The sequence below is a fragment of the Hemitrygon akajei genome, chromosome 16 (genome assembly GCF_048418815.1).
Source record: "Hemitrygon akajei chromosome 16, sHemAka1.3, whole genome shotgun sequence".
Taxonomy (NCBI): domain Eukaryota; kingdom Metazoa; phylum Chordata; class Chondrichthyes; order Myliobatiformes; family Dasyatidae; genus Hemitrygon; species Hemitrygon akajei.
Genome location: NC_133139.1, coordinates 86,851,544 through 86,866,361, shown reverse-complemented (window position 1 = coordinate 86,866,361; position 14,818 = coordinate 86,851,544). Strand labels below are relative to the sequence as shown.

Sequence of the window (14,818 nt, the reverse complement as noted above, 5' to 3'; positions counted from 1 at the left end):
ATCTTTACAATTATGTGACCTTTGTCTCCTCTTTGTTCTCCCCAGCTTTCTTATTTCATTGCCCCTGACAGCAACAGCTTGCCTACAATCCCAGAGAGTGTAAGTATCACGGGATGTGAGGGGGTGCTGATGGGAGGGGGAGGCTGAGGTGATGGTTTCAGACTGGTGGGTGATGGGTTATTCCCTGTGGGCAGTCTGGCCAATGGCAAAATTTAGTTTAGCAAAGAAGTATCAAGAGCCCACCCATTTTCTGATTTTATTCTTTCTTTCCACCCCAATAACGATACTGGTGTGCTGATTTAATCTACCACGTGGATTCCTGTCTTATACTTTGTAAGTGTAAAAGATATTTGACCACAATGGAATTATTTTCATGTGCATGCTCACTCACTTTCCAGACTCAAACATGAACTCAGATGTTTACTTGCACCGACAATGTCGTACACTGTCTCACTATCATCACATACCTTACCATGCTCTCACTCTGTCACATTCATGCTTGTACAGTTATCAGCCAGAGTCTCAACCACTGAAACAATAAATCAGTCGATCCGTGTTAGTTTCTGGTTAATGTGGCATTAACCCAAAACTAACCCATTCCAGCCCCTACTCCCCTGCTAGAATGCACATTTGAAGGACATTTAAAAATCAGACTGATAATGAACTCAGCCAGGGAAAAGTGCTTGTAAGACTGTTTAAAAGAAGAGGAGAGAATGGGGACAGACAGAATGCAATCAAACATACACAGTACACACAAGTCATTGGGTGCATTTAAGACACAATAGATAGGTTCTTGATTAGCCCAGGGCATCAAAGGGTATGGGGTGAAAGCAGGGGAGTGGGGATGACTGGAAGAATTAGATCAGACCATGATTGAATGGCAGAGCAGACTCGATGGACCGAATAGCCTACTTCTGCTCCTATGTCTTATGGTCTTAAAATGCTTGAGGAACTTAGCACGTCATACAGCATCTGTGGAAATGAATAAACAGTCAATGTTTTTGGGCTGAGAACGTTTTTCAGGACTGGAAAGGAAGAGGGAAGACGCTAAAATAAAGAAGCCAGTGGGGGAGGAGGGGAGGACTAGCTGGGAGTGATAGGGGAAGCCAGTGGATGGGAAGGGTAAAGTGCTAAAAAAGAAGGAATCTGATAAGAGAGGACAGTAGACCGCAGGAGGAATGGAAGAAGGAGGAGATCCAGGCAGAAGTAATAGGCAGCTGAGAAGAGGTAAGAAGCCATAATGGGGAATAGAGGAAGAGTGAAGGGGAAGGAATCATTTTTTGCTGGAAGGAGAAATCAATATTCATGTTCTCAGATTGGAGGCTACCTAGGTAGAATATAAGACGTTGCTCCGAATACCCTGAGGGTGGCCTCATCTTGGCACAAGAGGAGGCCATGGGTCGACATGTCAGGACAGGAATGTGTAGTTGCAATAAATGCTCAAATCAGAACATGAATACTGACTCTGCAGCCTGGTCATCCAGTCATCCTGCTGTCCTACGATCCCTCTGTGAGCAATTCTGGGCCCCCTATCTAAGGAAGGATGTGCTGACACTGGAGAGGGTTCAAAGGAGGTTTATGAAAATGATTCCGGGATTGAAAGACTTGTCATATGAATAGCGTTTGATAGCTATGGGCCTGTTTGTGCTGTATATCGATGATTTAGATGATGGAATAGATGGCTTTGTTGCCAAGTTTGCAGATGATACAATGATTGGTGGAGAGGCGGGTAATGTTGAGGAAACAGGTAGGCTTCAGAAAGACTTAGACAGATTAGGAGAATGGGTAAGAAAGTGGCAAATGAAATGCAATGTTGGAAAATACATGGCCCAAAGCTGCTCACGATACTTCAGGTTCTCCAGTAAATATCAACAATGTACAGTACATGTTTCTGCTTGTTGCTCTTTTTTGGCTAAATGTACTTTGCATTACAGAGGAACCTGACAGAATATGTGGTTGCTGTTGACGTAAACAGCATGTTGCATCTCTTCGCCAGCATGCTGCATGAGAGACGCATTATCATCACTTGCAGTAAACTGAGCACGGTACGTGCCCGGCACAGTTGGGCGGGAGCAATCCTTCTAACTTTCACTTGTTTGTCGGTGGTTCTGCTCTAGTCTATCTGTTCAGATAACAGTCTATTTGAGGTCCAATTTAACCTTCAAATTATTCATAATTCTTAACTTGTTGAAGCTGTGGAATCATTTCATTTTTACTCCCAGCCGTTTCTGGCTTTTCCAAGCCTGACTGCTTGAAACAGCAGCAAGCAAAACGGTTCCAAATTGTCTTACTGCTTATTTCTCACCAAAAATCACTGCTTTTTGAATACAAAAACACACAACTACAACTAATGCTATTTTAAAACTGATGGCTCTAAGTATGGCAAAGGGTCTAACGACCACACAAGTGCACGCAACTGACGCTAATTAGAAACTGTTTGGTAACAGTCTCCTGCCCAATTACGTGGCATAGTCTCCCAAATAAATGAAGGGAATACTATTGGACATTTTCTCGATTTATTTTTTGTTCTTTAAGAGTTGTCCCAAGTAAACAACTGCCCCAATTAACCAGAATCCACTGTAATTAGCCTATGGGTGATGTGGAGATAGCAAGGCAGCTGTAAGGAAAAAACTTGGCACAAGGGAGAAAGTTGGGGAGAGGGAACGTTTCTCTATCCCTTTGCCTTCAGGAACCTCTTGCTGCACATTTACCACTTGCTGTAATGTCTTCACCACACCACCCACTCCCCAGCTAGTATAACAGCTAGTTGAGTGGTGTCATAGTACCACCCATTCCCCAGGTCCTAGTTTCTGGAGCTTCTCCATGTTATGCTCCCATTTTCCCTTATTCTACTGCCCCTGTTATTCAGAGGGAATTACCCTGGATTTTTCCAGTTGTGGTTGCACTCTAGCTGACTTGTTGAACTTTTTCCTCCCTCATCCACAGTTAACTGCATGTGTGCACGGTTCATCTGCAATGCTCTATCCCATGTACTGGCAACACATATACATCCCGGTGCTCCCGCCACATCTCCTTGACTACTGTTGGTAAGATTTCCTTTCCTCCCTCATTGTTGGTTGTAATGGTAGAAGTTGTGAACAGCAGTGTCATCTGTTCCTCAGAATGGGCGCACACCACAAACTTACTTTAAGTTGGCACACACGGGGAAATCTGCAGATGCTGGAAATTCAAACAACACACAAAATGCTGGTGGAACACAGCAGGCCAGGCAGCATCTATAAGGAGAAGCACTGTCGAAGTTTCAGGCCGAGACCCTTCATCAGGACTAACTGAAGAGACATACTAAGAGATTTGAAAGTAGTGGGGGGAGAGGTAAATGGGAAATGATAGGAGAAGACCGGAGGGGGTGAGATGAAGCTAAGAGCTGGAAAGGTGATTGGTGAAAGTGATACAGAGCTGGAGAAGGGAAAGGATCATGGGACAGGAGGCCTCGGGAAAAAGAAAGTGGGGGAGCACCAGAGGGAGATGGAGAACAGGCAAACAACTAAGTATGTCAGGGATGGGGTAAGAAGGGAAGGAGGGGCATTAACGGAAGTTAGAGAAGACAATGTTCATGCCATCAGGTTGGAGGCTACCCAGCCGGTATATAAGGTGTTGTTCCTCCAACCTGAGTTTGGATTCATTTTGACAGTAGAGGAGGCCATAGACAGACAATTCAGAATGGGAATGGGACGTGGAATTAAAATGTGTGGCCACTGGGAGATGCTGCTTTCTCTGGTGGACCAAGCAAAGGTGTTCAGCGAAACGGTCTCCCAGTCTGCGTCGGGTCTCACCAATATATAAAAGGCCACACCGGGAGCACTGGATGCAGTATACAACATTATTGGCACACTATTTTTCAGTTCTGTAAACCATCTAGAAATTTGCTGATGATACAACCACTGCTGGCAGAATCTCAGATGGTGATGAGAGGGTGTACACGAGTGAGTTATACCAGCTAGTTGAGTGGTGTCATAGCAACAACCATGCATTCAACGTTAGTAAGACCAAAGAGCTGATTGTGGACTTCAGAAAGGGTAAGACAAGGGAACACACACCAATTCTCACAGAGAAATCAGAAGTGGAAAGAGTGAGCAATTTCAAGTTCCTGAGTGTCAATATCTCTGAGGATCTAACCTGGTCACAACATATTGATGCAGCTATAAAGAAGGCAAGACAGCGGCTATATTTCATTAGGAGTTTGAGGAGATTTAGTTTGTTACCTAAAACATATGAAAGATTTTGCAGATGTAATGTGCAGAGCATTCTGACTGGCTGCATCACCGTCTGGTATGGGGGGGTGGCTGCTGCACAGGATCAAAGTAAGCTACAGAAACTTATAAAATTATTCAGCTCCATCATGGATACTAACCTCCATAAAATCCAGGACATCTTCAAGGAGCAGTGCTTCAGGAAGGCAGCATCCATCATTAAGTACCCCCATCAACCAGAAGAGGCCCTTTTTTCATTGTTACCATCAGAAATGAGATACAGGAGCCTGAAGGCACACACTCAACAATTCAAGAACAGCTTCTTCCCCTCCACCGTACGATTTTCTAAATGGACACCGAACCCATGAACCACTACCTTACTACTTTTTTTAAAATTTTGGTTTTTGCACTACTTACTTTAACTTAACTATTTAATATAAAACAATATATACACATAATGTAATTCAGGTTTTTTCTATATGTATTATGTATTGCATTGTACTGCTGCTGCAAAGTTAACAGCTCCTTCTCGAGACCGCGTTTTGGCAAGTCGCATTGTTTGGCTGTACTCCTGCTACCTACGTACAGACAGAGCCTAAGGAGCAAGGCTCCAGAGATCAAGACAACCAAGAGATGGTTGTAGAAGGCAGAGGAACAGTTACAGGATTGTCTTGAGTCAGTGGACTGAGCCGTGTTCAAGAACTCATCTGAAGACATGAATGACTAAAGGGTGGTTACAGACTTTATTAAAACAGCAGTGGATGAGTGTGGCTCCCACAAAATAATTCAGGGTTTTCCCCATTCAGAAGCCCTGGATGAACAATGAAATCCGGAACCTGCTGAAAGCCAGATCAGAGGCATTAAATTCTGGAGATTGAGAATGCTAAAGCAAATGCTCGGGCAAAGTGGAGATTCCAGACAAGACTGTAATCAATGAGGAATGCTTGACAGTTGTGGCAGGGCTTGAATCCCATAACCTCCTACTAAGTTAAAACTTGCAACATAGGAGACAGCAAAGCTTTGCTTCTAAATGAGCTCAATGACTTCTATGCTTGCTTTAATCACCAGAACAGGGAGAAATCGTCGCACACCCCATGTCTCCAGAAGATCCTACTGAAGATGACATGTGGGCTGCTTTCAAGAGAGAGGATCTAAGTAAAGCATCCAGAGGACAGAGTCCCTGGCTGAGTGTGAAGACCTGTGCGGACCAACTAGCTGGTGTATTCACTGATATCTTCAGCCTCTCGCCCCAGCAGTGTGTGGTTCAAGCAGGCTTCAATCATAAGTGCCCAAGAAGAACATGGTACCACCCAGTGGCACTTGCATCCACAGTGATGAAGTGTTTTGAGAAGGTGGCATTGAAGCTTATCAGCTCCTGTCTGAATGGTGACTTGGATCAGCTCCAATTCTCCTACTGAAGCAACAGGTCCACAGTAGATGCTATCTCGTTGGCTCTTCACACAACCCTGGAACATCTGGACAGCAAAGATGCATTCATCAGGGTGCTCCTTATCAATTACAGCTCAGCATTTAACACCTTCACCCCCTCAAAACTAATCAGTAAACTCCAAGACCTGGGCCTCAATACACCCTTGTGCAATTGGATCCTGGATTTCCTCACACAGACCCCAGTCAGTTCGGATTGGTAAAAACATCTCCTCCACAATCTCCATCAGCACAGGAGCACTGCAGGGATGTGTATGTGTACTTAGCCCCCATCCCACTCACTTTACACCTATGACTGTGTGGCTAAGTACAGCTCCAACACCATATACAAGGTTGCTGATGACACCACTGTTGTAGTTTGTATCAAAGGGGGTGATGAATCAGCATACAGGAGGCAGATTGAAAACTTGTCTGAGTGGTATAATAACAACAACCTCTCTCTCAATGTCAATAAAACCAAAGAAGTGATTGTAGACTTCAGAAGAGGAAAACCAGAGGTCCATGCGCCAGTAATCATCAGAGGACCAGAGGTGGAGAGGGTCAGTGAGTTTAAATCCCTGGATGTCACTATCCCAGAGGGCTTGTCCTGGACCCATCATATAAATATTATTGCAATGAAAGCACGACAGCGCCTCTGCTTCCTCAGGAGTTTGCGGACATTCGGCGTGTCATCAAAAACTTCGGGAAATTTCTATAGATGTGTGGCAGAAAGTGTACTGACTGGTTGCATTAGGCCTGGTATGGGATCACCAATGCCATTCAGTAGAAAATCCTAGAAAAGGTGGATTCAGTTCAGTACATCACGGGTAAAACCCTCCCAACCATTGAGCACATCGACGTGAAGCGTTGCTGTAGAAAAGTAGCGTCCATCATCAGAGATCTTCATGACCCAGGCCATGCTCTTTTCTTGCTGCTGCCATCAGGTAGAAGGTACAAGAGCCTCAGGACTCACACCACCAGATTCAAGAACAGTTTCTATCCCTCAACCATCAGGCTCTTGAACAAAAGGGGATTGCTACACTCTTTTAAGGACTCTGTTATATTGTTACAGTATTTCACACTTGTTATTTATTACTATTTATTTATATCTGCATTTTCACAGTTTGTTTACAGTTTACAGTTCCTGGTGTTTACAGTTTTCAGTTACAGTTCCATAGATTTGCAAAGTATGCCTGCAGAAAAAGAATCTCAGGGTTGTATGTGGTGACATGTATGTACTCTGATAATAAATTTTACTTGAAACTTGAAATTTCACGAAATATGCCGGTGATATTAAACCTGATTCTGACTGATTCAGAAGGTGGTCAAATGAGCTGCTGAAGAGGTTGTGGCTGGTACGTTAACAAACATAAGGTACTTGGATAGGTACATGGCTCTTTCACCAATCAACTTCCCAGCTTTTTCCTTCACTCCTTCTCCCCCTCCCAGTTTCACCTATCTCCCTGTGTTTCTTCCTCCCCACTCCCCACCTTATAACTCCTACTCCTCATCTTTTTTCTCCAGTCCTATTGAAGGGCCTCAATCTGAATCGTCAGCTATACTCTTTTCCATCGATGCTGTCTGGCCTGCTGAGTTCCTCCAGCGTTTAGTGTATGTCGCTTGTTTAACCCTCAGGCTCGGCCAGCATGTGTGCGTCTAGGGGAAGGCAGCTTCTGGCCCCTCCAAACTGAGAAATCTCGTTTGTGTGGATGCTGCGTGATGTGTTGCCCGGTTACAAACCCGCTCTGCAAAATATCAAGCAGTACACCATAAGCAGTTAAATAATTGAACTTTATAGCTCAATCTGAATATAGGGTTAGTAACGAAAATAAAAAAGGCCCATTTTAAGGAAAAAGTCAAAAGTGCACATTGGAGCTCACTGATAAGGCCATTCATCAACCATCGACCTCCTCTGAGCATCGCTGGCCTTCGGACCCTCACTCCCAGTCCACTCCGTCCGGTGGTCTACCAGCTCTCTCCACACGCGTCTTCCTCCTTCTTCTCTCCCTGACAAAAGACAGCGAAAATCTCTCTTCCAGGCCCAGAAGAAAGAACAACTCCCTCTCATTGAATAACATACATCCCAAAGTCCCTGTTATCTTTAGTCATAACCCAAACATTGCTGCTACAGAGAAACCATTACATTAGCAGTGAAACTGTACAGAGAGGCCATTATGTTAGCAGTGAAACCTTACAGCGTGTTACACTTGGATTTCCAGCATCTGCAGATATTCTCTTGGAGATAGGTACATGGGTAGGAAAGGTTTAGGGACATGGCCCAAACACAGGCACATTGGACGAGTTTAGACTGGGTTCTTGTTCTGCCTGTTTCTATGTTCACCTAAACAAATTCCTTATCTTTCTCTTTCAGAAAACCCCTCTTGAATTTGCGTTTGAATCATCAATATGCTATTGCTGAAGGTTCAAACTCAAATTAAGTTCTATACAAATAGATATGGTGCCTTTGGGGAATTAGTCACCAGGAAAGGGATAACTTATCTTAAGGAAGTAAGCGGTGACTGTCATCCGCCATCTCACAGATAAAAGAGTGGTGTTATTAAATTTAAAGCCAAGTATCTAAATTCAGTGACACTAATCTTTTTGTACCGTGCCTTTGTACATATTGAAGTGAAAACATTTTCATTTTGCCAGTATAAACTTGCTCATTCAGAGAGTCAATTGCCTCTGTCTGTGCTGGAATGGAGATAAGAAGTAAATGTGTTAAAGTGTTTATCTTTTTGTCTATTTCAGTGCTCCAATGCCTTATCTGATAGGGATCCATAGCAGTCTAATGGAGGTGAGTGGTTCTACGGCCGCTGTGTTAAAGATTAAAGAGTGAAAAACACAAGATGCTGGAGGGACCCAGCAGGTCAGGCAGAAGCTATGGAAAAGAATAAATAGAGGACGTTTCAAGCTGATACCCTTCAGTGGGACTGGAAAGGAAGGGGAAGGAAGCCAGAATAAGAAGGTGTGGGGAGGGGAGGGGAGTACAGGCTAAAAGGTGATAGATGAAGTCGGGTGGGTGGGGGGAAGTGAGGTGAGAAGCTGGGAACTGATAGGTGGGAGAGATTAAGGACTGAAGAAGAAAGAATTGATAGGAGAGGAAAGTGGATTATGGGAGAAAGGAAAGGAGGAGGAACAGCAGGGGGAGGAGATAGACAGGTGAGGAGAAGAGAAGGGATAAGAGAGGAGCCAGAATTGGGAAAAGAAAAACAGAGAAGGGGAGGATGGAGAAATTACCAGAATTAGAGAAATCAATGATCATGCCATAAAGCAGGATACCTGGACAGAAAACGAGATGTTACCTTTCCGATCTGTGATTGGTCTCGTCGTGGCAGTAGAGGAGGCCATGAACTGACGTGTCTGAATGGGAATGGGAAAGGGAGTCGAATTAAAATGGTTGTCACCAGGTAGACCTACCTTTCATAGCAGACAGAGCAAAGCTGCTCAACAAAGCGGTCCTCCAACCTACATCAGGTCTCACCAGTGTAGAAGAGACCACACCAGGAGCACCAGGTACAGTAGATAACCCCAACAGACCTGCAGGTAAAGTGTTGTCTCACCTGGAAAGACTGACTGGGGCCCTGAATGGTGGTGAGGGTGAACGTGAATGGGCAGGTGTAGCACTTCTTCCACTTGCAGGGATAAATGGCAGGAGGGAGATTAGTAGGGAGAGAATGACAAAGGGGCAAGGAAATGAAGCTAATTTAAAGATTAAGGATTAGCTTTAATTGTCACATGTACATCGAAACATGCAGTTTGCGCCAAATCAAATCAGTGAGGATTATGCTAGGTAACCTGCACATGTCAGCACAAAGTCCTGCCCACAACTCACTAACCCTAGCCTGGCCTTTGGAATGCAGGGGGATCATTAGAGCATCCATAGGAAATCCACGTGGTCATGGGGAAAACCTACAAACTTCTTACAGATAGCGGCAAGAATCAAACCCTGATCTTACAGTGTTAATCATTACACTTTCTGCTACATTAGCATGCCATTCCTGTGTCTAACTAATTATTTCTACAAACATTATTATTTTCCTATGTACTTACTCAGTTAGAGATACAACACAGAATAGCCCTTCCAGCCCAATTGCTGACTGCCCAACAGCCCAATAGACACGAGGTACTGCAGATGCTGGAAGTCTAAAGCAATGTACTGGAAGAACTCAGCAGGTCAGGCAGCATCTGTGGATGGGAATAAATAGTTAATGTTTTGGGCCAAGACCCTTCATCAGGACTGCAAAGGAAGGGGGAAGAATTTAGAATAAGAAGCTGGGTGGCCACCGGGTGATCCCCCTTTTCGTGGCGGATGGAGCACAGCCTCCAACCTGATGGCATGAGCATCAATTTCTAGAACTTCTGGTAATTGCCCCCCTCCTCCTTCACTGTTCCCCATTTCCCTCTCACACCTTCTCTTCTTACCTGCCCATCACCTTTCTCTGATGCTCCTCCCCCTTCCCTTTCTTCCGTGGTTTTCTGTCCTCTCCTATCAGATTCCCCTCTCTATCTCTTTCACCAATCAACTTCCCAGCTCTTTACTTCACCCCTCTCCCTCTCCCACTTTCGCCTATCACCTGCCACCTTGTACTTATTCCTCTTGCCCCATCTTATTCTGACTTCATCCGTTCCAGTCCTGACAAAGGCTCTAGACCTGAAACATTGACTGTTTATTCCCACCCATAGATGCTGCCTGTCCTGCTGGGCTCATCCACATATTTAATACAAGCTTCACATTCCAGCCATTGAGAGAATAAAAATGAGTGACTCAAAGTTCAAAGTAAATTTATTATCAAAGTATATATATGTCACTATATACAACCTTGAGATTTATTTTCTTGTGGTCGAGCAGCGTCTGTGGGGTTGGGTAGGAATTGTTTCAGGTCAAAACCCTGCAGCAGTAATACGAGTGGAGAATGGAGATGGCCCATATTAAGAGAAGATGAGGAAGTGGTGGGATAGAGGTCAGAGGTAGACTGGGGGGGGGGGAGAAGTAAATGAAGGGTGGTGGGCAAATACAGCCAGGGTGGGGGGGGGGGACTGGCAAAAGAGAACCTCACTGATATGAATGAGGGTGGGAATTCTCACAGCATGAGTGATGCTTCCTCAGTCCAGTGACCTGATTTCAATTCTGACTTGTGGTACTGAAGTAAGTGAGTTTGCATGTTCTCCCTGTGATTGCATGGGTGTCCTCTGGATGCTCCAATTTCTTCCCACTTCCCCAAGAAGTGCTGGTTGTGAGGGTAATCATCTACTGTGAATTAACCAAGGTATAGGTGGCTGGTGGAAAGGTCTAAATCGAATTACTGGACATGTGGGAGAGCACAGGTTACAGGGCACAAAGGGGAGAGTGGGAATGGGACTAGTGGGACTACTTGCAGAGCTGGCAGAGACTTGATCGAGTGAATAGTCTCTTCTGTGGTAAGGAAAAATGAAAAATATCAGGCATTACCATTGAATCTGGAGATGGCTATCGTGTTTGGAGCATTTATCGCCATTTGTCTGCTGAAGTAGCTCATTCTCACAAAGGTTTTCTAAAGCAAAAGGGGAGAATTCCTTCAGTGAAACTTTGTGCCCCTCAGAATGTGCCTTTTCTTTGCAGAGGGTGAGGAGCAAAGCTCTGGATGATGTGGTTATATTAAACATCGACACCAACAGCCTGGATTCACCCTTCAATGACCTGGAAAAGCTGCCACCAGACGTGGTGAGTTCACAGCATAGTCTGTGGTCCATCTACACCCGGGTCATGACTGAGATAGCTTGTCTGAGACTGAGAAAAGCATTTGTCCCCACCCACCTGGAAAGGCATCGTACGCTGTATCACTCTCTGACACCATAGATACCTCTGCCTTGCTAAGCAATGAGATGTATCATCTCTTTTCCAAACATTACAATACTGTGATCTTCATGTCATTGTGCATAGAAGAAAAACAATAATCACAACAATACCCAGTTCTCTATTGCTCACATCATGGAATTCAGAAAAATGAGGGGTGACCTCATTGAAACCTATCGAATGGTGAAAGCTCTTGATAGAGTGGATGTGGAGAGGATGTTTCCTATGGTGGGGGAGTCTAAGACCAGAGGGCACAGCCCCAGAATAGAGGAGCATCCACTTAGAACAGAGATGAGAAGGAATTTAGTCATTCGGAAGGTGGTGAATCTGAAATTCGTTGCTATACGCAGCCATGGAAGCTAAGGCTTTGGGTATATTTAAGGCAGAGGTTCATAAATTCTTGATTGATCAGGACATGAAGGGATATGGAGAGAAGGCAGGAGACTGGGGCTGAGGGGAAAATGGATGCCATTATATTTTATCAACTTATTTTTATAGTATAATACGTTGGTTTATATGTTGTGTGTGACAAATGTTATTTCGTTTGGTTGTGTGTGTATACATATATATATTATAAACAGTCAGGTGACAATAAACTTGAACCTGCTATGGTGAGTACCAGCATTTGACTGAGATGCAGCAATCTAGGTGGGCCCTCAATGTGATAGACCACGTTCAGTAATTGAAAGACATTGTTGCTTCTTCTCCCATTGTTGTCAAGAGTGCATCGAACCAGCCCGACCGGTACCGGGCTGTTGTTGCTTGGCTGGGCTTTATGTGCACTGACTTGAACTTGTCACAATGGCGGACTGCACTGCTGCCTGTGAAATAGGCATTTACAGAGAGAGCTCCAGATTTAATCACTGAACACCCAGGTCAGTGAAAGGATTGCTACAATTCCGCACATTATTGCAGGGATCAGTATGTGGGTGTGAAGGGGCATGTCATGAAATGGGGAGTGGTGTCTATGGTGTTGGCACAGCAAGACTCGGAGTGTGGGAACATGACTTAATGTGAAGGTCAGGGCAAAATTTCTTCTTAATTGACTGGAAAGATTGGGGTTTAATTGATTGTAAGTTCTGAATGCCACTCCTTAGTGGTCAAGGTTCATCTCCCCTTCCCCAACTTTCTCTTACCCCCTCTCTCTATTCCTACCCATTCCCCTTCACCCTTGCTCCTTCTCCCTTTCCCTTTCACCCATCCTGTCTCCCCCTTTCACCATCTACTCCCCGTCTCCCCTACTTTCCATCCTTCCCCACTGTCTCCCTATCTCTTCCACTTTCTCCCCCCTTTCCTCCCAGTCTGCCCATCTCTCTCCACTCTGCCCCCCCCCCCTCTCTCTTTACATTACCTGTGCAGTGTCTTGTTTCCTTTATTGTAGATGTCTGTTCTGAAGATGAAGTTGAAGAAGCAGTCAGCAGTGACGGGCGATGTGGTGGCTCGAGCATTTCTGAGGACGCAGGCTGCAATCTTTGGAAGCTATCAAGATGCCCTCAAATTTAATGCTGTGAGTGTCCACACCAGTTAGAGTCAGACCCAGTTACAACCACTATACCTGCAGTGCCCGGATATTTGAAAACCTATTATATACACTAGTCATTACTTTAATTGCCCTTCTCTCAGTGAGGCTGTCAACAAGTCAGCTGAGGAATGAGGAAGGTGTGCGCTGTCCAATATATTAAGAGCTACAATGAATTAAGTCATAATGCAGTAATTAGACCACAAACCTGGTCTTCAGATGGCTATAAACAAATTGAAGAAAGATGTTTTTTTTGTGAGACTAATAATCACAGTTCTAAGGAAGATCGTTAATGTGGGAGATATAATGAGGAGGAAGATAAAGATCAAATTTCCTTGAGATTCATTTTCTTACTGGAAAGAAATACAATATAATTTTTATTTATTTGTTGAGATACAGCTCTTCAAGTCGTGCTATGCAGTAATTCCCCTGATTTAATCATGGGACATAGAACATTGAATGTAGAGAGTACAGCACAGTGTTACGAACCCCGTAACTGGGTCACTTACCAGCAAAAATAGAGAGGTCCGTTGAAGTCTGATGGTACTATTTTTAACAGTATTTATTGGTAAAAATACACAAAAATAATATCCATGCAAACATACAGATACTATACGTCATCAATACTAAATCTAAACGTGCGGGTATAATAATAATCAATAAGAAATAGCTCTATCATTGTCTAGGGGATAATGTATTGTCCGATGGAAATATAAAAGTCACTCAGTTCATTCAGGCTGCAGCTTTTTGGTTGGAGAGAGAGACAGATTTTTGAAACTTGCCGGCTTTCCTTTATCCGATCTTGATCCGTATTCGTCCTTTAGCGAGGCCGTTCTGTGGAAGACTTGTCATCCGGGCAAGGATGGACACACACAAGCCCCCACCGGTCTCATACGTTTCTCCTGGTGCATCTGAAGGGGTTGTTCCCCAGACCCTCTTTTATCCTTACTCACGGGGTCTCAGATGTCAGTCAGGTTGGGATGATGCAATCCCTCAACCAGCCCACTCTGGTCATTCCCTGAGGGCTTCAATGAATAGTACAGTACTCAATACACAATTCCGTCTCCAAGAGACAATGGTATCCGTGGCTTTGTCTTGCTGAGGGGCCAGGACACATTCCAAAAACCTTGAGGATTCTCTCTCATTTCCTGGGTCCCAGACCCGAATTAATAGCGATCTTGCGATTTTCAAGAAGGAGGGGGCTACTTTGTACCCTTCGGCCCCTCAGAGTTGTGGCACGTTCGTAACAACAGGAACAGGCACGTCGACCCACAATGTTGTGCCAAACCAGCTAAAGGCAAACCAAAAGCACCAAACATTAATCCCTCTTACCTACAGCACGTTCCAGGCACTCGCCTCTCTTAGTGTAAAATAAAACCTACTCCACGCATTTCCTTTCAACTTTCCCCTTCTCAATGTAAATGTGTGCTCTCTGGTATTAAACATTTCAATCCTGAGGGGGACAGTTATCAATTGCCTATGTATGCTCTCATAACTTTGTATACTTTTATCAGGTTTCTTCTCAGCCTCCACAGCTCCAGCGAAAACAACAAGTTTGTTCAACCTCTCCTTATAGATCATACCCTCTGATCCAAACTACATCCTAATAAACTGCTTCTGCTCCCTCTCCAAACCCTCCACATCCTTCCTACAACAGGGTAATCAGAACTGAATGCAAGTCTCCAGATGTGGAATACCCAGTGCTTTATAAAGCCAGAACAAAGTTTTATAGTTGTGTATGTGAGATAGACATTGAGGCACAAGAAGAGAAATAAGTCTGCCTCTAGAGCTTAACTCAAAAATAGAAAGAGGAATATTCAAGGTTGT

General features: G+C 44.3%; 1 protein-coding gene across 2 annotated transcripts in view; it reads left to right on the top strand.

Moving 5' to 3' along the window:
• dennd1c (DENN domain containing 1C) overlaps positions 1–14,818 on the top strand; it is a 109,294-nt gene that overhangs the window by 73,249 nt on the left and 21,227 nt on the right. For both annotated transcript variants that reach the window (XM_073069370.1, XM_073069369.1), the window contains 6 exons: positions 46–99; positions 1,935–2,045; positions 2,947–3,047; positions 8,388–8,433; positions 11,239–11,340; positions 12,854–12,979. In XM_073069370.1, coding sequence (XP_072925471.1) covers positions 46–99; positions 1,935–2,045; positions 2,947–3,047; positions 8,388–8,433; positions 11,239–11,340; positions 12,854–12,979 — 540 coding nt within the window. The remainder of the gene's footprint in view (positions 1–45; positions 100–1,934; positions 2,046–2,946; positions 3,048–8,387; positions 8,434–11,238; positions 11,341–12,853; positions 12,980–14,818) is intronic.